Source organism: Dendrobium catenatum, unplaced genomic scaffold (assembly GCF_001605985.2).
Source record: "Dendrobium catenatum unplaced genomic scaffold, ASM160598v2 fragScaff_scaffold_106, whole genome shotgun sequence".
Classification (NCBI taxonomy): domain Eukaryota; kingdom Viridiplantae; phylum Streptophyta; class Magnoliopsida; order Asparagales; family Orchidaceae; genus Dendrobium; species Dendrobium catenatum.
The window spans coordinates 305,606-331,778 of record NW_021318568.1 but is presented as its reverse complement, the minus strand read 5'-3'; the positions used below and the strand labels follow the sequence as shown (position 1 = coordinate 331,778).

The 26,173-nt window shown below is 36.1% G+C and overlaps 1 protein-coding gene across 6 annotated transcripts in view; it reads right to left on the bottom strand.

The window, feature by feature from the left end:
* Positions 1-25,931, bottom strand: part of LOC110106811 (hydroxymethylglutaryl-CoA lyase, mitochondrial) — a 65,379-nt gene extending 39,448 nt beyond the window's left edge. Inside the window, exons 1-3 of one of the 6 annotated variants that reach the window (XM_020836833.2) lie at positions 25,777-25,931; positions 25,590-25,682; positions 10,415-10,676 (exon numbers count right to left, since the gene is read on the bottom strand). In XM_020836833.2, coding sequence (XP_020692492.1) covers positions 10,415-10,645 — 231 coding nt within the window. In that variant the 5' untranslated portion in view covers positions 10,646-10,676; positions 25,590-25,682; positions 25,777-25,931. Of the gene's footprint in view, positions 1-9,734; positions 9,834-10,414; positions 10,677-14,656; positions 14,729-25,589 lie in introns of all 6 variants that reach the window. The other 5 variants (XM_020836834.2, XM_028697313.1, XM_028697305.1 and 2 more) reach the window with 5 other exon arrangements.
* Positions 25,932-26,173: the final 242 nt, after the last annotated feature.

Genomic DNA, 26,173 nt, shown 5'->3' with positions numbered 1-26,173 from the left:
CTTGGCACCATCAAAGCCTTGCAGGTCTCACCACCATCTTATAGAATTTTCCTAAGTTTGAGGTGGACTTTTCTATCACACAACAAGCCCTGATCATTCCTCCACTTCACCATCAACTTGAATTCTACTGATAATGTCCCATCTATTTCACCATCACTCGGAACAATAGATCCAAAGATATCTAAAACGTGTGTTCTTATTAATGACTTGATCGCCCAAAATCACAATCCCCTCACTAGGTCTATTGCTACTAAAATTACACTCCATATATTCAGTTTTTTTAGATCAACTCAAGTGAAAACCTTTAGACTCTAAGGTGACCTCCATAAATTCGAGTTACCTTCAACTCCCTCTCTTGCAAATGTCTAGTGAGAACATCCATGTCTAAAGCAAAAAGATATGGGCTTAAGGCTAATCCTTGATGTAATCCAACCGAAATAGGAAAATACTTGGTCAAACGACCTTGTGTTTGAACACATGTAATAGCTCCTGCATAACATATCTTTAATGATTTGAATTAAGTGTTGTCACTCCTTTCTTTTCAAGAAACTCTCCATAGCACTCTCTTGAAACTTTATCATACGCTTTCTCTAAATCAATAAATATCAATATAGATCATCTTTATTCTCTCTATTTTCTCCATCAAACCTCTCAATAAATGTATGGCTTCCATAGTAGACCTACCGACATGAATCCAGATTGATTTTGAGAAACATTAGTATCATGGCGCAACCATTGCTCATAACTCGCTCCATAGCTTTAAAGTATGACACATTAACATAATTGCTGTATAATTCGCACAATCCTGTGCATTATATTTATTCTTAAAAATAGGATTAACACAATCATTCTCCACTCATCTGGCATTTTTTTAGTTTTCAAAATAGTATTAAAAAGTTTAGTAAACCAAGAAATTCTTCATCCTTAAGCAATTTTCGCACCTCTAGTTGGAATATCATCGGTCCAACAATTTTTCCACACTTCATTTTCGTTAAAGCTCTCTAAATTCAGTTTTACTAAGTACGCCGATAAAATAAAAATCTACTAAGAAAATAATTTGATGCGAGCAAAATATAGGAGAAAGCCTAATTTTTGCAAGCAAAATACAAAGACCTTCCTAGGAGATATAAATAACACAAAATACTCAAAAACTTGACAAAATAAGAAACAAAACAACTTTTTTATAATAAAAGACTCTTACAACTCATGACACTTACAAACTTTGACACAAGCACAAATTAAAGACACCTAAAGGAGCTTGCCAATCGTTGCTTTTAGAAGAAGGATACAAGTGGAAGGGAACTTGCGGATAGAAGAATAGATTAGAAGCCGAGAAGAAGATAGGAGGACAAGCTCGCAAGCTTTCCTAGGAGAAGGAAGGAATGGAACAAGCTCACAAGCTTTTCCACAGAAGAAGAAAACCTCTCAGGTTTTTGGCTCCAAATATTCTCATTATAATTCAACCTTTTTTCTATCCCAAAACATCTTTGTATTTATAGGAGAAAAGGACAGTCAAACAACCCCTAAAATCTTCATTTAAAACCTAATAAATAAGGGAACTAGAAGGCCAAAAGACAGCAAAAACTGCAGTAGGAAAACTGCACATAAATAAGGGAAAAACTCATGGAAATCCCCCACAACAGTCCACGGGAAACCAGCCAGCAAGAGACCTGAAAAACTAGCACAGGAGACAAAGAGGCAAGGCACGAGAAACCAGCCAGCAAGAGACCCGAAAAGACAGCACAGGAGACAAAGAGGAAATGCACGGGAAAACCAACCAGCAAGGGAAACCGAGAAGACAAAGGGGGAGAAAGAGACACAAGTCCACTCCATAATGAATTCATAGCATACCTTTTTGAATTAATGAGCTAGGAAGTGCATTTAATCCTCCAATCATTGAGCTAAAACTTCAGCTTAAACATTTATGAGCTAACACCAAGTAAAATCCAGAATTTTGAGCTCAATATCAAGCAACCAAGGCCCAACCGACAGTAGTCAAGGCCCAAACAGAGCACAGAGACTCCCAAGGACAAAAAGATTTGACCCCCCCCCCCCTCCCTGCCTACATCAACTGGTGTGTCTTACAACCTAACCCTATAAGCTAAGTTGTTCATTTGTTTGAATTTGGTTGACAGGTCTTATGATTCTCTTAGAAGTAGCCTGTAGATGAGTCTTACAACCTAGCTATATATCAAGGTTGCCCATTAGTTTAGTTTGGATTTTTTTTAGAGTTGTTGCAATTTATTTAGAAGTTTTTCTAACTTATGAGTCTTATAACTTCACTTAGAATGGCCCATATGTGGGTCTATAACTAGCCCTATAGACTAAGTTGCCAGTTTGTTTGAATTTGGTTGACAATTCTTATAACTCACTTAGAAGTTGCTTGTAAATGGGTCTTACAAACTTAGCTCTATAGCAAGACTGCTCGTTCTCCGGAAATCCTGCGGGCTCTTTCCAACCTTTCTTCTCGGGCTTCTAACCTCTTTCGTCTCTCCGCAAGTGCCACTCCACCTGTATCTTTCTTCCAAGTGCAGCAACTTTAGGGTGTCGTTTTATTTTATTTGGAGTCGTTTGTAAGAGTTTAAGTTATTGAAATCATCGTTTGTAGTTTTAATTTCCGCTGCTTAGTCTTAATTAAGTTACCTCTTCCTTTTGAGGTATTTTGTGTCTTCTTTTATTTAGAAGTCCTGCTTTCTTTTTGTGATAAAAAAATATAGGCTCCCTATATTTTTTGATTACATCAAAACCACAAGTTAAAGAACATGTGTTATATCCATATTGGAGAGAGATTGTTTGAAAATGAATTTTAGTAATATTCTCAACTAGACATTCACTTTTTATAGGTTGAAATTATTCTTAAATTCATTGCCCTCATCAAATGATTGTAGAGGGTGGTGATAGATTTACATTTGAGTATTTGTATTTTGAAAGATATTAAATTTTAAAATTTTGATAGACTTTAAAAATTGACCCCTCCATTTTAGATTAACTTTCAAAACATTAATCATCAGGGTGATGTTGAAGTCAATTGAAAAATGCTTGTATCTTGTAGTGGTTTTGAGGCATTTAAAAAGGTAAGTCTCCTTCGGTTGAGATTCACTTTCAATGTCGCTATCAATAGGGATGATATTAAAGTCACTTTAAATATATTTGAACTTTCGTGGCATGATAATTTGATCTTGAGAATTAACCCATCCAATTGAAATTCATCATCAAGGATTTAAATAATTCATATTTTTTGTAATTTGAACATTTCAACTCTGTTTACCTGTCTACATAGGATTGGGTTTAATCATTGATTTCGCAAACTTATTACAGAACATTAAAACTAAGAGTTTATATTTTTATTATGAATTTCAATTAAAAAAGGATTTAAAAACTTAATTTGAACTTAAAATTAAATATCTCGATGGATTATATGATGATGCATTCGCTCATTAATCCAAATCACATTAACTCCAGTCTTTTAAAAGAGGAGGATTGGACTTCAATTTTAAATTTATATTTAACCCATGCAACCTCATTGGACCTTAAGTTTAGCAGCTCAATGCGACAGTTAGAGTATATACAAGAAAATTAAATCTATTTTTAAATGATGTGAATGCTTTTTATGTGTTTGCATGATACATGTACATGCATTTCAGTGCACTTGCAAGGTGCATGCATGTGCTTGTGCGCTTTTCAATGCGCTCACGCAATTCAGTTGCACTCATTCTAGTACATTTGCATAGCATATTCGCATGATTTCACTTTACTTTGAATGTTCTCATTTTTAAAATAATAGCACAACTTTCGATGCAACGGTATGCTTTTCGAGACAGCCACTCGCTTTTTATTACCTTGGCGTGTTTCTCAAAGCAATAACATGTTTCTCTAGGTAATGACATGTTCATTGAGGATACTACATGCTTTTCAAAGCGATGTGCTTCTTTTGATTGTCACATGCTTTTCAAGGTAGCGGCATGCTTTTAAGGCAGCAGCAAAATTCTCGGGGTTGTTACATGCACCTTGAGGCTGTTGCATTCTTCTCAAGGCAACATGCTTGAGTTTTAGAAAATTTGTATTTTAATGCATGTGAGAATTTAAAATACTCATTTAATTATTTATGCGAGTTGAAATACATGCAAACTTTTCAATTTTCAATTTTAAATAGGTCGTCTTTTGTATTTTCCGCTTAAACATATGTGGATCTGGTGGCGTTGAAAGCAAATTGAAATGATAAAAATTTTAATTTTTAGCATTATATGATTTGTATGTTCAATTAGAGGCAGATAAAAATCAAGTTCTTTACCATAGGAGAATTGCCTCGTTCATCAAAAGTTCACTAATATGGTATATAGGCGAGCTGTCGTGTTCATTAAAAGTCCCTTGTAGATTCATTTTGTTCTACCTGACGAGATTGTTCCTGGATTACAGAGGGTATTTCCAAGCATTTAGCTCTAAGTCGACTGTTAGCTTTTCTCCTAGTCTTCCTAGAGATTTTGGTACCTGAAGTAGAAGCTTCAACGTCGTGCTTTCCAGGGCAAAAAGAAACTCTTCAAAGGTTTCATGCTAATTCATGTTCTGACTGGCCAGTTCGACAACGACTGATTTTAGCTTGTTGGGCCCGTAAGCCTTCCTCATAGTGATCAGAACAATGATAGGTGCCAAAGATAATCTTGAGAACACATAGACTCGTTTGGGAGCCACTCAATTTGCAGTTTGTGGTGTTGCAGATCTTTCATCAGTTATCTTCATAGCTAATACAGTTTAATCAAGGTTGTTGTTAGGAAGGAACTGTAAGACTTCGGAGATGTTTCAGAACTGGATGGTTGCTTCAGCTTGACCAGTATTAAGAACAATATAGGGGAATTGAACTTTTGATCCCAAGCCCAGCTTTGACGGTCATCACAAAATTAACAGTCATCATATTTAGCAACTAGTCACAAGACTTGTAGGGATTAGAGTCGACTTGAATTTCAAGTTTAGAATTTTGTTGCAAGAGAAAGCATGAATTTGACATCAATGAACATCTATATTTTAGATGTCCGTATTGATTGTGACTAAATATAATTCTTTAATCTAAAGATGGAGAGAGAGCTATTCCCCAGCAGAGTCGCCAGCAATCTGTTGGCTTAAGAAAAATGGCGTGTCCTCATGAATCCCGCTTTGCAAAAATAGGATTCCATTCCCCTTAAGTTAGATTATAGTAAACCAGATTTCCTTAAGGATAATATTAGGGTTTAGTTAGATCTAGGTACCTACTTCCCATAAGCGCAAGCACTCATAATTAATTACACATCTTAACACGTAAGAGAGAACTCTCGATTAATGATGAACAATTTTAGATGTTTTAGTCTCAATGGTGGAGAAATGGTGGTTCCGCCGCCCCAGGCATACTGTAGATTTCATTCTACCAACACTAGCAATCATTGATCGTAGTATTTAGGGAATCAGATTAGCTGTCATGGGTTGCCCCCTCTAAGGAATCCTAAGTAAACTGAAGTAATTATGAGTGGTTTGTAATTTTTATGAAAGTTTGGGGTTCACATCTATTAGAATACCCAGTAGTTGATTTAATTTGGGATTTACGACTTCATTTAGAAGTTACACATTTGTTTGAATTGGTTGGGGGCTTACGGCTTCTCTAGGAAGTAGCCCGATTGTTTTAGGAGTGTGTCTTACGGCTTTCATTGAAAGTTACCGTGAGTTTTGATTTGTAACGGGTCATACGGCTTCTTTTAGAAGTTGCACAAAGTTTCTCGGTTTTTGTGGAGGTTTTTCATATAGTAGGTCTTTCAACTTCCCACGAAAGATGCCTTACTATTTTGATAAGTTTTACGACTTATGGATTTAAAAATAGTCTAATTGTGGGTCTTACAATCTAGCCCTATAAACTAAGTGACCCATTTGTTTATGTTGGATAGGTCTTACGACATCCCTAAGAAGTAGCCTAAAGATTCATTTAGATAGGTCTTACGACTTTCATTGAAAGTTGCCTATAGTTTTTATTTGGGTTTTAGGGTTTTTGTACTTCAATTAGAAGTTTCCCTAACGTGTAGGTCTTACTGCTTCACTTAAAAGTGACCCACATATAGGCCTTACAATCTAGCCATATAGACTAAGCCACCAATTTTGTTTTGGTTGAGGGTTTGATGCTTTTTTTAGGCGTTTCCCAAAGAATATGTCTTACGACTTCCATTGGAAGTTGCCTGATTATTTAGGTATGTCTTACGGCTTCCCTTTGAAATTTGTCTGATTATTTGGGTAGGTCTTACGACTTCTCTTTAGAATGTGCCTGTTGTTTTGTTTCAGAACGGGTCTTACTGCTTCCCTTTGGAAGTTGCGCACTGGTGTGTCTTACAACCTAACCCTATAAACTAAGTTGTTCATTTGTTTGAATTTGGTTGACAAGTCTTATGATTCTCTTAGAAGTATCCTGTAGATGAGTCTTACAACCTAGCTCTATATCAAGGCTGCCCATTAGTTTAGTTTGGATTTTTTTTAGAGTTGTTGCAATTTATTTAGAAGTTTTTCTAACGTATGGGTCTTATAACTTCACTTAGAAGTGGCCCATATGTGGGTCTTATAACCTAGCCCTATAAACTAAGCTGCCAGTTTGTTTGAATTTGGTTGACAATTCTTATAACTCACTTAGAAGTTGCTTGTAAATGGGTCTTACAACTTAGCTCTATAGCAAGACTGCTCGTTAGTTTATTTTATTTTTTTTAAGGTTGTTACACTTCATTTAGAAGTTTCCCTAATGTATGGGTCTTATAACTTCACTTAGAAGTGGCCCATAGGTGGATCTTACAACCTAGCCTTATAGGCTAAGCTGTTCCATTTATTTGAGGTAGATTTGACTGCATGTATTTTAATTTGCAGTTGTTTACTATTCACTAGACTTTAATTATTTTAGTTGTTTATTAGTAGTTATTTACTAGTTTGACATTTACAATCTTGACACTAGTATTTCTGTTATAGTGCCCTACTTTTCTTTCAGTACTTTGCTTTTCTTTCAATTCCTTGCTTTTCTGTTAGTACTAGTTTTGTTTCAATAATGATTAGTTTTGGTTTCTTACTTGTAGATATCTAGAGTTTTATATTTGTATGAGCTTACTTGGAGCATTGGAGAACTTTTGACGGGAGTTTTAATTTTTGTTAGTGTTTTGGAGAGTTTACATAGTTTATGGTTTTGAGTGTTGAGAGTTTTGTTTGTGTTTGCGTTTTTTTGGAGTTTGAGAGTTTTAGTTGGTGCAAGTTGTATTAGGGTTTATTAGTGTGAACATTGTTGATTATGCATTTTGTTTCAATTTATTAAAAAGATTTTAAATTGGTTGATTGGTTGTTAGTTAATTAAGTTTGGTTAAATGAATTTTAAAATGATTAAAGAATTATAAATTGATTATTTGAATTTTAAATTGGTTCTTTGAATTTGATGTTAAATTAATGATTTAGACTTTATTTGAATTTATAATTTAATTAAAATTTTAAATGGATTAAGTTTTATGTTAAAATTTAACTTTATTTTGATTTTAAATTTAATTTCAATTTGCTAAATGAATTAATTAAATTAAGGTTTTAATTCTATTTAATTTATTAATTAGATTAGAAATTTTAAATAAATGCTAATTAATTAGTCAAATTAATTATCACTCTCCAATTGCTCCAGAAGAGAATTTCCTGCAATCTTCTAAGGAATGCCAGCAGCCTCCCAGCATCCCCTATCTTCACGGGGAGGTCAGGACGGCACTTACCGTTGTTTCTACCCGCCCAGATCAAAGATCAATGGCGCGAGGTCTTCATGTTTAAAATTCATCCCGCCCATATCAAAGATAAATGGCACGGGTCTTTGATTTGAAATTTATCCTGCCCAGATGAAAGATCACGGCAATGGTCTTCCAATTTAAAATTCTCTTGTCCAGATCAAAGATCGATGGCACAGGTATTCAAATTAAAATACATGATTTATTTGATTGTTTAAATCAATACAATTAGTTGGAATAGTCGTGTATTCATGAGGCAAGGGTAGGCAGTTTTTGAAGTATTATTTTGTCTTGAGTGAATGCCTTGAGTGAACAGAATACTCATAATAGATTAAATATTGCCCTTGTAAATTGTTGGAAATGAAAGCACGGGAAAACTTATATAGGTTGATTGTGTGTGGAAGGTGGAGGTAGGCAGATGACCTGGTGAGTGTGCAATCAGAAGCGCAAACGAATAGCGGGCTTTGTCGCGCGGCTTGGTGTTGTGTGTTGAAGGTGGGATTGCAGGTTGGTGCCGCAATTCAATCACGGGCAGTGAATTCGATCGAAGGATTCGACATGTATAAGGACGAGCAAAGCGGCAGGGGGCTGGGGTGTAGGCGCGGACAATCGCTGGGCTTTGTCGCAAGTTGCACATGGAAGAGGGGAGCCAACGTGCAGAAGGGCTGGCTCGAAATCGGAATAGGATGCCAACTTAGGGTTCGGTCATGTGTACGAACGGGATAGACGACGTGGACATTGGCTCGAGATCGGTCTTCCGATATGCAGCTATATTCGGTCTTATTGTGTCCGGCTACAGGAAATAAGGGGCTTCGGCTCTTCTGACCCAAAGCCCTACATAGGGTCTTGGTTGGGTACCCATTGGATACTCAAACCCGCCCGCTCCCACCCATGGTAAATTTCGGGACGTTGTACCCACCCATACCCACCCACTTTCCATGCTTTTTGAATGCAGTCCGCCACAAACTGATGGCCTTGAGGCTTGTTTCCCTTTGCTCTGACTGCAAACATTCAAGCTGCATATCAAAATTTACCGTAGTCACAACATGGCTCAGTGTTGCGTACTGCATAGTGAGGATTGCGATAATATACGGCATACAGTGATTAGCAATGTAAACCGATTTATCCCACGAAGTTGAGCACCCACCAATGAGGTCATGGGCGTACCCATACTTATTGGGTATAGATGAGTACGTGGGTGGGTGTGGGTATGGATACCCAATGCAGGGCTCTGTTGTGAGCGGCACAGAGAGATGAGGGGACTATGGTTGAGAGTTTGAATGAATGGAAAGAGCGGGCTCGAGGGAGTTTTGTGTCGTTTAAGGAAGTTACAGGAGCAAACAGTTGAGTCGTTTGAGAGCAAACCATCAAGGTGGAGCCACAAGATAGGCAAACGAAATTGTTCGAATTTCCCCTTTTTTCTACTTATATTTTTCTTTCAACACGCTACATTTTTTTATTTTCATGATTTGTAAAATTAAAAACTTGCGGCGAAAGAAGTTTTGAGTGCTCGTTACATTTTTTTTCATTCATCTCAATATAATATTCTCGTTAAAACCCCTAGACCTTAGGATGTATTACATTAATTCTCCAACTTGATATTTCATTTAAATGACAGCATAAGTAATGAAAACAAGGACAATTTGAACTTCTTGAAGAAAAGGGGACACAATGTTTCACATTGAAACTTGCATATCAAGTCTATCCAAGAGCATAAAATAATGCATAATAACCACGACATGGGAACCTTGTCTAACTGGAAGGGGGGAAATGCATGACTATCATGCGATTAAGGAATAATCATGAAGACAGTTAACATTGCTTTCATATTAGAACAGCTTCGAGCTATCCAAAGAAAAAAAAATGCATAACTTGGATTTGACATTGAATGGGTAAACTGAAGCTCATGTCGGAAATTTAGCAACATGTTTACCAATTAAAAAAATGCATGCAGAGGAAAAAGAAAAAGAATCAAAATGCAAAAATTACCATGTGACTAAAGAATAATCATGAAGATAGTTAACATGGACTTCGCATCAGAACTCCAGAAGCGTATCTATCCCAAGGAAACAAATGCATAACTAAAATCTGACAAAGAATAGGTAGCACGGATTTCATGTTAGAACTTTAGCATCATAATTATCCGGAAAAAGTGCATAAAGCTGAAGAAGAACCACTTGGCACTATAAGCTTGAAAGTTGAACTTCAGCATCAATCTTTATCAATCCATAAGGAAAGAAAGGCATAAATGATAAAGATTTCAAGATCATATTGGAGCTTCAGCTATCTGGAGAGAAAATTTATGAAAAAGACTTTATTTAAAGAAAATATTGGAACTACGCCCATAATTGAAACACAATAAAAAGAAAGATAAAAAGAGCAAGATGAATTACAAAGACTTTATAAAAAGGGTAAAGCTTAAAATAAAATAAGAAAAAATGAAGACAGCATGTCCCTTAAAGAAGAAAATTTGAATACAAAAACTGGCGAGACTCAGTTTAAAAATGAAGGTTCGAGAAAGGAAAATCAGGACAAAAATTAAAAAAGTTGCAAGTAATTTTATTAGGCATTTGAAGCGCGACTTACAAGTGTTGCAATAGAAAAATAGTGAGGAACACCTAACAGAAACAAAAGAAAAAACATATATTTGAAAAAAAAAAAGCATTTACTTGCAACTTGCAGCCATTGCCCTCAGTGACACCTCCAACTTTGTTGCTCATATCTTCCGATGGAGTGTAACCACTTGAAGTGAAACACTGAATCCTACCAACTCTGGTTAGATTTTGTATTTGGCCTATATGCTCTTCAACTATCGACCTCATGGAGGTGAATGGCAATCGAGGCACCACCATTGATAAACGAGATGCACGCTTGGACAACAAAATGGGACTAATCATCATATCAGTAAAGGTGCATCAGATAATCCTCGACCTAAACCAAGAACAAAATGCATTAGTTTCAACGCCTCGTCACCAAATAGACTTCACATGAGTACTGAAGATTATTCACTTCATTGGCACACAATCACAATGCTAACAAAGCTTCTTCTGGCTAGTGAACTGAAAGATATTTCAGCAAACCATGAGCGATTTCATTATTTCAACAGGTGTGGAACTTCGCCAATCGCAATATTTCAGAATATTTGTTTGTTTACAATGAACCAACTTCATTACACTGAAAGCACATAATCTTTTAAAACTAATGATTATGCTAAATTGAAAAAGGCTTGTCTCAAAGGGAAACAAATTAACGAATTCCAGAAAGATGCGCAACTGAAATTGCCATTTTTCAATCAAATCAGAGGGACTAATAAGCAAATTTACAACCATCAACATGCCAATCGCAGCATATTAATGCTTGGAAGATATAAGTAGACTTGATTAACTATTCCATCTTCAAAGAACAGCTATCAAGAGATGTTTGGGCGTGAATAAACACTATGTAGGAGAATGCCGCTAATTTCTAGAAGAATATTTCCAAACAGCAGTAGCTCAATTTTTTTTAGGTACAACTATCAAAATACCTTTCAGTAGACACCTTCACCACAAAGTAATAAATAGGCAACCGAAAGAGAAATGAAGACTACAGCTAGCAAATTATTTTTTTAACCACATAGGCTGTCCCTCTATTATATTTAGCATCATATCAAAAAATATTTTTGACTTTATACGCCCCATAATAGCGAAAACTAAAAAATAAGAGAAATATACCAAGAAGTTCATTTCAAACCAAAAAAACCCTGCTATTTGTTTTATAAAGATAGAATTCAAAGGGACCCTCAAAAAAGTAATTACATGAAATTAAGAGCAAGAAGTGCTCGACCCTTCCTCTTCCCAATGCCTTCCTCTTCTGTGATGATCATTGTTCGCATTTGATTGGTTTGCAACAAAGTTCCAAAGCAAAAATTTTGCCTCCATTTCCACTCGGGCTAGCGGTTCAAAATTAGTGATTATAGATTTGATTATTTAGATTTAAAAACATCATTCACATTATAAAAGCTAAACTTAAAACTACATCATGCATCACATTGTTTTCCTCAATTGAACGAACATTGTTTGAACCTTATTTGAAACATGATCGAACCTAATTTGAACCTTCTACATACTTTGACCAAGGTTCGAATAATATTTGAAGAAGGTTTGAACAAGATTCAAACAAGGTTCAAAAATGGTCCGAACAAGTATCGTCAAGGCTTAAATAATGTTTAAAGAAGGTTCGAGCAAGCAAACATGGCTCGAAGAAGATTCCATCAAAGTTGGAATCCAATTCGAACATGGTTCATGTAACGTTCGATCATGATTCAAACATACTTATAATTAGGTTCAAATGAAATTCGAGCAAGATTCAAATATTATTCAAACTTGGTTCAAACATTATTCAAATATTATTTGTCCCTCATTATTTATTTTGAAATTGACTCATTTGTGTTGTTGTGTTGTGCTATCAAATGTCTATTCTAATCATACTTGTAGAGAGGCATTACACTACTCATGACATATATAAAGCTGAGGGTGATAGAGAAATTTTTTTTGGCAACTGACTAATGCCCTTTTTGTATTCAACATTAAAGGCAACAACACTATAATTAATATTGACGAATTTTATACAAATCAGTATTTGACAAATCTGCTAATAAAAATTAATACAAAGGTAATTTTTTTTTATATTTTCTTTGAATTTCGCCACTTTTTCTTGTTTCCTTTTCTTATTTTATTAACTTTTTAATAATTTTGATTATTCCTCCAGTTTTCTGTATAGCGGTCCGAACCCACATTTATAAATTGAAAATATATTATCTCAAAGGGTGCCGCAATTAATTTAGAACAACAAAAAGTTTGCGATCCCGAGCAAATTAACTCACTATCATGTCTTATTTGGGAAGAATAATTTAAATCCTAATGATCTTCAAGAGCTTGTCCATTCATTTTTCTTTCAATGTATAAGTTATGCTAGTTTATAGTAAATATTATATTTTAATGAATTTAGTTCCATTGTGATTCTATATTTAATTTTTTTAATGATAATGTCGGGTATCAAAAAAGCGCAACTGCAATATCTATTGAAGTTAAACTTGATCATATATAATTCTACATGGACCATTTATGTCAACTTCGCATGTGGTGTGTTATGGATGTTTGGTTATATCTCTTGAATTGCTCTCTTTATGTTTTAGATGTTGTGTTATCTCTTGAATTGCACTCTAATGTGTTATGATAATTTATTATAACCTTGAATGGCACTCGATTACGTTAAGGTTACTTTTTATATTTCTTGAATTACACTCTGTTGTGTCCATTCATCATGTTCTAACCTTATTAAAACCATTTTGTAACTTTATTAGAACCATGTTATAACCATATTTGAATATGAATAGAACAAGGTTCGAACCCCTATTCAAACAGGATTCAAACTATGTTTGATTCATGTTCGAATAAGACTTTAAATAAGTAGTTTGCAATCAAAAGCGAGTATACTTTGGTCAGAAAAAATTTTCAGGCATATTTTTCTAAGAGAAAAATATTGGAGATGGAAGTAAAACACTGCAATGAAACAAATAAGAAATTAAAAGCAATACAGCGGAAAGTAAAAGACACCAGGATTTAACATGAAAAATTCGAAATCGGGCACGGAGCCACACCACACCAAGAAATACACTATGAAAATTGAGATGAAAATCGAGGAAATATGCACAGATCTCTCTTTTCTCTCGCTCTCTCCTTGCTTCTCTTCTCTCTTACACCATTCTCACACTTTAAACATAAGAGAAATGCAAGTTAACAACACCAAGGGGCACCACTCTTCAAAAAAATGAGAAAGAAAATTGTTCAATCCACCTCGAAGCGCCGCGGTATCAGTTTAAAGCACTAAGTCGCTCAAACCTGTAGGGCTTCGCTCCCTGTTGTTTCTTCGAGCAAACTCTGCAGCTTCGACCTGCATTGAATGCCGGGCTATTCGTTGAAGATAAGAGTACATCGAACCCATACGAAGTCTTGCCATGAGCAGATTGTATCCATTGGGCAAATATGGGTTCGATTAAGATTTGTTTTTCCGGAGTACCAAAAGCAAGCATGACGTCGTTATGAACATAAAGGCCCAAGGTATGGAACCCCAGAAAGAGGCTGGCCCAACTTAAATGAGTTATGTTATTTTTTGTTAGTTCTGTGTGGAATCTAATTGTGTTGGTCAATCGGATTGTACTATTGCCTCAGACCTCAATTCAAAGAAGGGAGAGGACCCCCCCATCCCCCAAAAGCAAGCACAACAAATTGAACTGAGGTCTGAGGCAATAGTACAATCCGATTGACGAACACAATTAGATTCCACACAGAACTAACAATAAATAACATAAATATATTTTTAATTTTCGCTATTACAAGGCATATAATGTCAAATTTTCCTTGCAAAATATTAAGAATTTTTAATTGAAACCTATTAATAAGGCTAATTATCATATTATGGAGCTCAAATCAAGCAAGGTCTCCCGAAGAATATAAAACATTGAAGGCAAATTGCTTATATTAAATCCAAAAAATACTAACTATATAAAATAATGATGAAGAACAAAAACCTAACATCAAAATATGCCACAACAAATGTCTTAGGTTTTTTTATGTGTATCACAAAGAATACATAAATTTTGCTATTTGGATAGTCACCAAAATGGTCCTACTTAAGTCGCTAGTAATTTCCTGATTTGATGAAAAACAGAAAAGAGATTTTACAATGAGCAAAAGAGTATGTAAGTGGTGCATGTACCAGGCCAGGTCCATCATGTTGGTCCCATATTGTTACGACCCGGCCCAGATGCTCGATCTAACGAGGCGGGTACGAAAAGTCGGACGATAAAATTCATTAAACACTATACTACTTCATTTGTACTAAAGAGCCACTAACCACAAAATATAAATTACCTGTTGTCATTTGCACGTCGTCTTCTGTAAACATGTTCTTCTCTTTCAGCCATTTCTTCTTTACAAACTTACCTGAAACATTTAAACTCGTGGGTTGAGTTTACTAAGTAAACTCAGTGGGTATTTAATTAAAACAATTAATATGCATATAAATATGTAGATTATATCCTTTCTTAATCTTATTTCTTTCATTTCATTGATTTATACTTCTTCAGATATCTTCATTTAAAACAATCGTTACCTTTAATATTTCATTTATATTGCCTTTTCCCATTTGTTTAGCACAGGAGCACCGTCTCAAAGTACCCAAAGGTACAACCTTTTCCATTTGATTTCCTTTTTCCATTTCCATATCATTTTCCTTTTCCTTTTTCGTGCACGAGTACGGCATCCCCAGCCAGTACCATAAGGGGGTGAACTCTTGTCGTTTTCAAAACCTTTTCCTTTATTCAGTTTTCTTTTCTTTTTTCATTTTCATTCTTATTGTTACCATTGCATACAACATATCTTACATATATCTCTATAAATATTACTTATCCTTTGCATATACGAATCATATACATGTGTATGTTTTCTTTCTAAACTTTACTTTCTATTTCTTAAGATACTCATTACATATCATTCTTCTTTTCCATAATTGTACTCATACATGTCGTTGCTTATTTTAGTTAATCATTTACAATAGTAGCAGAAATCATAAATCTAAACAATTTCATATATACTTCTTTCTAAATGAAAAATAGAATTGAAATAAAGAAATTTAAACTTTTATAAATACCCACTTTAATCCTTCAAAATTCTCAATCCTTAGAGCAACCTCAACTTCGAGTTCCTACAACATCCACAAAATATAACTTTTATAAAAACATGCTTTCATAACAAAGTTGAATTAAATTTGTTTACGGATAGTTACTTACAAAAGGAGAAATAGGAATTTTCTAAAAATCCCTAAATCCTTCTCTCCCAAAATTCTTCTCTTTGCTTTAATTCTCTTCATTTAACTTTAAGAAACACATTGTTCACTTTAAACGAAGGAAACTTATACAAAATCCAAAAGAAAAATTTCTACAAACCTTCTTCCTTCTCTTTCTCGACCGATTCTCTCGTTCTTCAAATCTCTCCCAAAATAACACTCTGATAACGATAAGAATGAAAAGGAATTGCTATTTCTTACCCTTGAAGATAATCATTTGCTAAAATCGGAGAAAAGAAAAACCTACCTTGCTCTATAGAAATTTTGCTTTTTGGATAGTCACCAGAATGGTCCTACTTGAAGTCGCTAGTAATTTCCTGATTTGATGAAAAGCAGAAAAGAGATTTTACAATGAGCAAAAGAGTATGTGAGTGGTGCATGTACCAGGCCAGGTCCATCATGTTGGTCCCATATAAAGTTTCTGCATTATTTTTATAGAAAATTACAAGGAATTGATTAATGTAGTCACGTTAATCATTTTAAACATTTTTTAAATAAATGAACAGGATATATAATAAATAAATTTCTAATTAAATATAAATATAGATAAAAAAGTTTACTTTGAAATAGTTAGAATTCTCATATGACTTTATTTCTCTTAATTTTCAATCCTGCAAGATTCAATTAACAAATCAAGCTCGTTCATCATAAGCCACACACTACACATGACCATACTTTTACTGAGCTCAAAAACAAAAGACTTGCAATGATGGCATGCTTAAACATGGTTATTTATTTAAGGGATTAGGCCTAATGTATTTGCGCAATCATGCATACAATGGATGCATAACATTTATGAGAATATTAGCAAAAAATTAGCTATTAATTATGACGAGTATAGGAGATTTGTAAAGTTTAAATATAGTGATAAAATCATGATGCATATAAATTTAAAAAGGCTTTTATAAGTATAAATGGAGGGAACTAGTTCACTGCCCAAATGATGTCACATGACGAGTGAAGAAGATAAGCAAGCAATGAGAGTCCAGCTTTCCACCTAAGATGTTTCTTGGATTGGGAGAAGAGAGAGAGCCCGATGGGTCAAATAGAGGTGGGCATCTGCAACTGGAGGAGAGCACGGGTGACAATTTGTCCAATTGGAGGACAGATGGCTAGGAGAAAAGACGTGAAGGGGGAAGAGTGTCAGTTTGCCCAATGAAGAGGAGATGGAATGCAAGCTAGAGGGATGAAGAAAAAGTTCCATGACTAGGGGAACACGAAGGCAAAACTCGTTAGGGTCGTGATGCTACACCAGATGTTGTCAAGAGCTTGTGAGCTCATTGAGGCATTAGAATTATGGTGGTAAGGACTTGGAAGAGGAAGTGAGCAAGGGGGAGGAAAGGATAATAACATAGGAAGAGTAATGGGGAAACGCAAGGATAATAATATATGACAACCAAAATATATATGATTATGTTTTATAGCTTAAGTCCACAGTGTGTGAGGGAGACGAATTTAGTATAAGAGATGTAAAATGTACAAGGTACAGAGTAGGTGTTTGCCAGTTAGCACTAATTACAAAAAGACAGAGAGAGAATGGTAGAGGACTCCTTTCTTGCTTGCACACATGAGGAGTTCATATTTCAACATGCTTAGGCGGACAAGCAAAAACTTCCAAAAAGTCTCATTCCTGAAGGAGAACAGATGTATTTATGGGCATCTAGGAGAATATAGTGGCGTTAGCATGCTAGACAATGGCATGGGCCATCATCTTGGAGGTATAAGGCATGTGGAACTCACCTCTCAGTATGCAAGCACAATGAATAGGCATCTTCCCAAGGCATTAGCGAGTTGAAAAACTACAAAGGCACATCATTTTGGGATAAAATCACATGTCAAGTGGGGAATGATAGACAGTCAGTAGGTGGTGTTATGTGTAGAGAGGAGAAGTGGATATAATGAGTCACTAGTAGTGATACATGAAACACTAGATGTATGGTGGCGATGGAGGGCAACCTCAAGCGATACGCCACTGTCCTAATTTTCTCTATTATCTCATAAGGGCCAAAATATCTTGGAGCTAGCCGAGATTTAAAATTGCGCAATTCAGTATTGAGGCGTTCTTTCGTGAAGCGAGGCGTAAGCCTCGAGGCGTTTTGAGGTGTAAGCCTCAAAATCAAAAAATTGCTTAAAGTAAAAATAAATGTTAAAAGTGATTTTTTATATAATACACAAATAATATATTAAAGAATGACATATTAACATTCTATTGAATCATGAAGTAATAAATTGATATACATATGAAACAAAAAGTTGCATAACACGTAAAGCGACAAATGATAAACTGCATGAAATAGAATTGAAATTCAAATATTACAAGAGCAAAATAACATGAAATATAGAAATTATGTAAAAGTATCATATAACATTAAGTTCAATTCCAAATTCCTTCTTTCTCAGTTTCCCACTCATCCAGGTTTACTTCCTAAAAACTGACATAATTGGCAAAAAATAAGAAATCATCTGCACTGTCATCACTGAGGGGGTATGTATTTGAGTTGTTGTCATAACAAATTGGTCTCTTCCCTACCTCATCCTATGGAGTTCAATTTCTCTCAATCTCTTTCTTCTTCATTTATTTTAATCATCTTTCTCTTTCATAAATGTTTATCATTAACATAAAAATCAGAATAATACTCCAAAATTGTTAGAGGAGGAGGTGGTGGTGATATACGGCTTTCATGTGATTCCTAACGGTGGCTACGATGTTGGTGGCTACGGCGGTGGGCTAGAGGTTGAGAAGGTTGAGAGGAAGTTGTTGCAGCTTGGGGGTGTATGAAAACATGATTTGTTTGAGGCTTTAGTTTAGGATTTAGGTAAGTTTTAATAAAAATAAATCGGGTGAGGCATATGCATCTTGCCAATAAGGATAGGCATACATCAAGGCGGGCCTCAATCAAGCTGAGGCGCAAGCCTCATAAAAAAGCTCGAGGCATAGCCTCGAGTCATGTTTCACTGAAATTGCGCTGCGGCGAGACTCATATTGCGCAATTTTAAATATTGGAGCTAGCTTCTTGTTCCTCTTGTTAGCGACCGTCATCTATCTGTAAGGTCGAAATTTCAGGAAAACCCTACCCCTGCTTCAAACTGAATATCCTTCATGTGCCTATTCGCGTGTTTCTTCATAATATGTTGTGCCCTCAACAGATGCCTTTTCAATTATTCTAACACCCTATCCCTCTCCTCCAAGTATTCCTCTACTAAAGAAATTGTGGTGCTAATATGCCCAAAACCCACCAGGTGAGGTGGATACCTTTCGTACAATACTTTGAATAGGGTCATTTGAGAAGTAGAATGATATGAAGTGTTGTACCAGTACTCTGTCCATGCGAACCACTTGGCCCACAACCGGGTGGGTCTCCGATACAAAGCATCGTAAGTATGTCTCCAAGTTCCTATCGACCACTTCCATTTGCCCATCTGTCTGCGAGTGGTAGGCGGTGCTCCTCTTCAGTATTATCCCTTGTAGTCTGAATAGCTCCCTCTGAGAAACACATTATCCCTATCGGATACTATAGACTCAAGTATCCCATATAGTCTAACCACCTCCCTAATGAAAGTTGATGCCACTGTGATGCATTTATATTTTGGCTTATTTTGTTTTGATGTAATTTGAACATTATTAGTTGTGTTTTATATTTTTTTATGCTATCCAATGATGGAGAACATCCAATGATCATGGTTGGATGTGCTTGGGCATGGCAAGGCTTGGGTTTGCTAGCATTTTGGGCCCTTGGGCTGCTAGCTGTTTCTCGGTTTGGGCCTTGGCTGCTCTTGAGTTGGGCTTTGGCTTCTCTGGTTGTGAGCTGAAATGTTGAGATCTTCTTGGTGCTAGCTTATTAATGCTTGAGCTGATGTTTAGCTCATTAATTGGAGGAGTAATTGCACTTCCTAGCTCATAAATTTGTAAAGGTATATGGAGTAAAGCTTGTTTCTTCCCCTTATTGTGTCTCCTTGGTTTCTTCTTTGTGAATTAAGGCTGGTTGCTGGTTGCCTTTTCGGTTTTCTCCCTGGCTGCTTTTCAGTGACTTCTTCAGTCCGGTTTCTGTGTTGGCTCTTCGGGTCCCTCCCTAGCTGTGTTCCCGTGGCTTCTCCTACCCGTTTCCTGTGCTGTTTTTTTGGGAGCTATTTTGTGATAACTTTTGCCCTTGCTCTTCCCCTTACCTTATTGGTTTGGTTGGAGGTTGGAGTTGGTTGTTTGGCTCCCCTTTTTCTTCTATATATATAAGGAGTTTTTATCTTAAAGAGGTTGTTGATTATCTTGAGATAAGTTGCAAAAAATTTGAGGGTTCCTTCTCTTGGAAAAGCTCGAGAGCTTGTTCCACCTCTTCCTCCTCTCTATTTCGTCTTGGCTTCTAACCTCTTCTTCTCTACGTAAGTTCCACTCCACTTGTATCCTTCTTCTTGAGCTTTTGGAAGTTGTTTGTTGGCTGATTTTGGAAGACATTTGCCGGAGGAGTTTGGTAGGATGTTAGACCCTTTTGCTGTGGTGGACCCTCGGTTTGCAAGCCTAAGCACTTTATCATCTATTTCCTACTTCTCGTTGCATGTGAGGAAACCGCTTGTCGATTGTTCTGAGGATAATATTTTTATGTTATAATTCTATTTCATTTGATTTGAATTTTCGTTTGTCTTGGTGTTTGTTTGGATGTTTGCAAATTAAATTTAATTGAGTTTGATTTTCATTGTCCTAGTGTTCTCCAACTTGGCTTTTCTTTCTAATTTGCCTGCATCACACTGTTATTGTTATGTAGGGGCGTCGTAGGCGAATGAAATAAGCATACTTGCTCAGTCTATCAACTACCATAAAAATCACTGTGAACCCTTTTGATCAGGATAATTCATCTATGAAATCCATGGATACCTCCTCCCACACCCGACCTAGTAGAGCTAAAGGCTGCAGCAATCCACCTAGAGACATGGACATATACTTGTTCCTCTGACAGATCTCACATCTCGCTACAAACACCTTCACATCCTTGTGAATCCCCTTTCAATACAACTCGGAGGCCAATCTCATGTATGTCTTCTGCACTCCTGAATGACCCCCAATAGTGCTCCTATGGAACTCCTCGAGCAGGTGTGGAATATGAACTGATGTCCTAGGAATCACAAATCTCCCCTAGTACAAGCGCCTTTCACCTTTTAAAGAATACCCTAGGTGGCTACTCCCTCCTCCAATAAATCAGTACACCTCCTACCATAATCCCCATCTTTTCTTTCTTAATCAGCACCCTGAGATTCATGCCCCCCATAACCAGGCCTCTCTCTATACCTTCCATTTCTCTCCTCCATGATTTTCACATCGTTTTCTCTCCTACAAATTTTAGAATTCGTATTTCTCCCTGCTGGACCTCTTGCCTCCAATGCAGTCGTTTGATTTTGGTTTTCCAATATCTTTTTTACCATCTCATGAAGATCAAAAACAGTGTCTTCCATGGACTATATTCGATCCCCCACCGTTTCTTTCATTAGGCTCGTCTTCCCTTCAAAGCGTTCTTTCAATACATCTACTTTCTTGGCCGCCATCAACACCCGGATTTTTGTAGAACTCAAAAATATGAATCTTGACCCCAAAAATAGCAAACCAGCGCTTCTTCGGATAAAAATCAGCCACTAAATCTCACAAAAACAGCCCAAAAATAGTTCTAAAAACTGCTCTGATACCAATTTGATAGGAAAAAATAGAAAAAATATGAATTGATCGCTGAAATCAGAATTCCAGCGGTTTGATCGAGCAGAATTTAGGGTTTTATAGATGACTCACTCTTAATTGCTAGAAAATGAAAGAAAACAACAAGATACAAATGATCATCTATTTGAGATGAGGATCAATCTCCCCAAAACTCTCTAGACGCTGCTAGAGCCCAAGAACACCAAAGCACTCAGAAACTTAACTACCAATAAGATACCCTAACCCTAATACAAACACCTAATTAAAGCAAACATAAAAATAACCAAAAAAAATTAAACAACCTCCCTCTCTCTTCCCTAGGCCATGGACCCCACCCCTAAGGGGGCGGGAATTAAACCCTGCGGCCCAGTAAGTGAAAGCCGGCCCAAGGGCTGGGCCGGCTGGACAAGTCTAGGCATATCAGTTATATAAATTATGATATTGTTGGAAATTTTGATTATATGAGGAGCACAATAAGTTATATCTTAACTTCATGAAACGCAATGGTAAGTTAGGTTTCCAAGTTATAAAAGATAGTTGCACTCTCAACTACAAAAGCTGAGAATATTGCTATCACTAAGGCTAGCAAGAATATGATATGGTTGCAAAATTTTATGGCAAAACTTGGCAATGGACAAAGGAATGAGAAGTTGCATAATAACAACATGAGTGCTATTCATCCAGCCAAGAATACAACATTCCATGCCAAGGCAAAAAGCACATCCAACTTTGGTATAATTTCATATCACTTCTGGAAGATGATCAGTTATCTTTAGAGAAGATACATATGCCTAAATACTACAAACATACTGACAAAGACGACAATCTTTGATAAATTGAAGCTATGTGAATCTTCGATTGGTCTTCATGAAAGCTAAAGGCAAGGGTGAATCACACTATAGGTATTATGATAAGTGCTATAGATCGGGAGAATGATTGATTGCAATCAATTTTCAAGTGAGAGATTGATAGTTCTATGTGGAATATGACTGTGTCGATCAATCAGGTTGCACTGTTAACTCAAAACTCAATTGCATCGTTCAAGCTCATCAAGGATTGTACGGGGACCTCCCCTTGCTTAGGTTCGAGGGCCTTGCCTTCGAAAAATTTTTTTCCTATACCACCACACAGCACTGCATCTTTGTATACTCAAGCACTATGGCACTACAATCTCTGGATAGAACTAGATGGAAAAGCGCTGCGGCGCTGTAGGCTACAGTGTCATGGCATTGCATGTTGGCTCAAAGATAGATAGTGGAGCATCGTCGCACTCCAAACCCCAATGCTGCGAGTTAGATAGGGCAATTTTTCTAGTTTTTGTGTTTAACCTGAAGGGTTGCATCCCTTTGGGTGGTTTTATTTGTCTCTTTGTAAATTCTATAGGAGAACGATGCAAAACTGAAGAGAAATAAGAAGAGAGTGAATGCAAAGAGATTTGAACAATTTCTACCAAATTTTCATAATAAATTTCTTGGTGTACTGTGGCTCCATGATTTTTTTACTATTTCATACATTTTTCACGTTAAATCCTGATGTTTTTTTCTTTTTTGTGCTTTCTTTTTCTTGTTTGTGTTCATTGCGTGATTTTACTTCCCCAACATTATCATGGTTTCTATCTCTGTCTTGCGAGCACCAATGTGCTCGGCACCTATTGCTCCTATAAATTGCGCAGCTTCAAGAAACCAGCTTCCATAGGGGAGTCAGGCTTGTCAATGACAGTTAAATGAAATACTTCCCCTCTTGCTCAAGGGATAGTCATTGATGAAAAGTACGCCAAGAGGAGAACTGAGGAGGTGGCGATAAAGAAGGCCATGCTCGACAGACAAAGAAAGGAGGTTTTGGAGCACCCTCTAAGAGTATTCATGACTTTATTCCATCACAAGGAGGGGAGGTACATGTTCTCATGGAGGGACAACTTCTCCACCTCAGAAGTTGAGTTTCACCTCGAACCTAACAACAAAAACATCATCATCAAGCCTTTATCCTACTACGTGGATTGGAAACATTAATCGTTTTCTTCATTGTGTCCTGTTAGGAATCAAATTTTCATTCAATTCTAATAAAAAAATGTCATTTATAATACTTTATAACCAAGTTTTTAGGTCTACCTCTACCTTTCTTAATATAAGTCAAATATAATATATTTACTCTCCTAACCGGGTCATCGAAAAGTCAACATTTTATGTGATCAAATCATCTAAAGCGACTTTATCTAATCTTATCTACCATTGGAGCTACTCCAACCATTTCTCGTATATACTAATTTCGCCTTCTATATCTAAGAGTAAAACCACCCATCCACCTAAGCATCCTCATCTCTACAACACTTAATTTTATGCTTCTCTTTTAATGACCAACATTGTGCGCCATAAATCATTGCAGGTTTCATCATCTTATAAATTTTTTCCTTAATTTTGAGCACATTTTAATCATGTAATAGGCCTGATGCATTCCTCCGCTTTAACCACCAACTTGAATTCTACTAATAATATCCTCATCTATTTCACCATCAATTTGAACAATAGACTCAAGATATCTAAAACGTGTACTCTTTTTAATAACTTGATTGCCCAAAATCGCAATCCCTCCAACAGATCTATTACTACTAAAATTATACTTCATGTATTTGATTTTAGATCTACTCAAATGAAAGCCTTTAGACTTTAAAATTGACCTCCATAATTCATGTTTTCCTTCAACTCCCTCTCTAGTCTTATCAACAAAACCCCAAACCTACACATAGTTTAAAATTGCATGGTCAGAGGAGCACATTAGTGTAATTAAAAAAAGGCAATGAGGTATACGCCTCCTGTTTTCCTAGTAAGGCATGCAACTCAAAAGGAATGGGGGTGAGTGTGCTTAAGATGATTGAGATTAAAGATGGGGAAGAAATTTGAAAGATGCAAACACAATTGAGGATGAGGGAGGAGAGAAAGCAATTAATCACAATAATGAATCTAATAAAGACATTCTTAAATTATGATCTCAAACAATTTGCTTATATTAAATTGGGAACAAGAGTAACTTTTTTATTAGTGTTGTGTATAGCCTTGTAGGACTTTTAATGGATTTAGTTTAACTTTATATTAACTTATTTTGATTCTAATTTTGATGTTATCATGTTATTTATTGCTCTATATTTTTCATTAATTCCATAGTTTAATTCTGAGGCTTATGCGCAAAATGCTTCAAATTTTAAGCTTCGCCTCACAAAAACAAAACACATCAATACCCGATTAAACAATTTCAAAACTTGACTCTGCCTAGCCAAAAATTGAAACAACTTATGTCACCCATGATCTTGGACTAACAATCTTTTCCACAACAACTTATAAAGAACTTAGCATTGCCCCTCAAGCCACATACACCTTGTTGCCATGATAATATATAACAAGGAGGCTTACACACATAACACTCAAAACTTACACATTTACATATTTAAAATTTAAAATTCACCATTTATGAAATATAACACTTAGTTAACTTACCTTATGGGGCCTCGATGACAAAGAGAAACACGCGATGACACATCATAATCTCACATACAACACAAAGAAGGGCTTGCGACAATTCCCATGGCTACTGGTGAACTTGTGAAGGGAAACAAGGAAGGTGTAACACTCTCAGATGTTTCCTAGTTCTCCATTATTTTTTTCCATCTCCTATTTCATTCCCCTCAGCCCTTTCTTGCCGGCAATGGAAGGCCACCACCATCCATAGGTTTCTAGCAACAAGACCAAGGGCATGTGAAAGATAAAAGAATGATGTGATTTTAACAGAGTCATTGAGAAGGTATTATTATTCCTATTTGAAGTTTTGGTGCATGTGAGGAAATAGGAAGTTTAAATGTTAAATATGTAAGTTGCATAGTTTTGAGTGCTATGAATATAAATTTACCTTTTTCAAATTAATATAACTTAAGCTATTTAAATAATAAAACATAATATAACTATAAGACTTCCAAAAATTGATCCATCATCTAAGTTCCAATCACTTAAAACTTGGAATCTATAAAATCATTAGGTTCACGTAGAAATCCCTAAATAAATCCTGAGTTCACTTGAAAGTATAAATACTAGAGATGCCATTTCTAAATCAAGTCAATCAACAGAACATTATCAATTTCAAAAATCATTTCTGTCTCAAACTCCAATCTGAAAATAAATATTTAAATAAACGCCAATATTATATCAGGTATATCATCTATAGTTTACCCCGTCGATTTTTTCAAAATAGCTGGACATGATCAAAGAAATCTACAACATCAGTGCAAGGTTTTAACTAACCCAATTTGTCGGACAAAGAAGAAGATGGAGAAGAAGATGACCTGCAATCTCCACGGCCCAAAAAGCTCCTGGAAATATCCCGGTGTACTATTCCTGAACGATGAAGGACTTCTCGTTGCAAACTTGAAAAGGAATGGTAGCAGTATGGAGAAAAAAAAGAACCAATGAGAGGAAAGAGTATCGATACTTCGCGAAGATTCTCCAGCAGCCGTCTACGAGGTTGTCTACCTCGTCCCGCTCTGCTTCCTCAATCTCTTCCTCACGCCGTTCCTCACCTGCTTCTATAGCCGGCTTTTTTCTCTTTTCGTCTGGCTCACGATCTTGTATTTACATTTTACTGCTTCGCGGAGCCGCGGCACGCGCACTAGGTGTAAAACGGGCCGGGTCGAACAGGTAGACATGTATTCGGGCCGAACCCTCAAAAGTTTTAGAAATTATTTTGTGCAGACAACGGACAACCTGTCGGGTTTTAATGTTTTATATTTGTACAGTAAAAACGTAATATGAATAATAAAAAGACATTTTACTGTATTTTTATTATTCACAAAGATTGGTTCTTTCCCTCCAGTATCCATACAGAATAA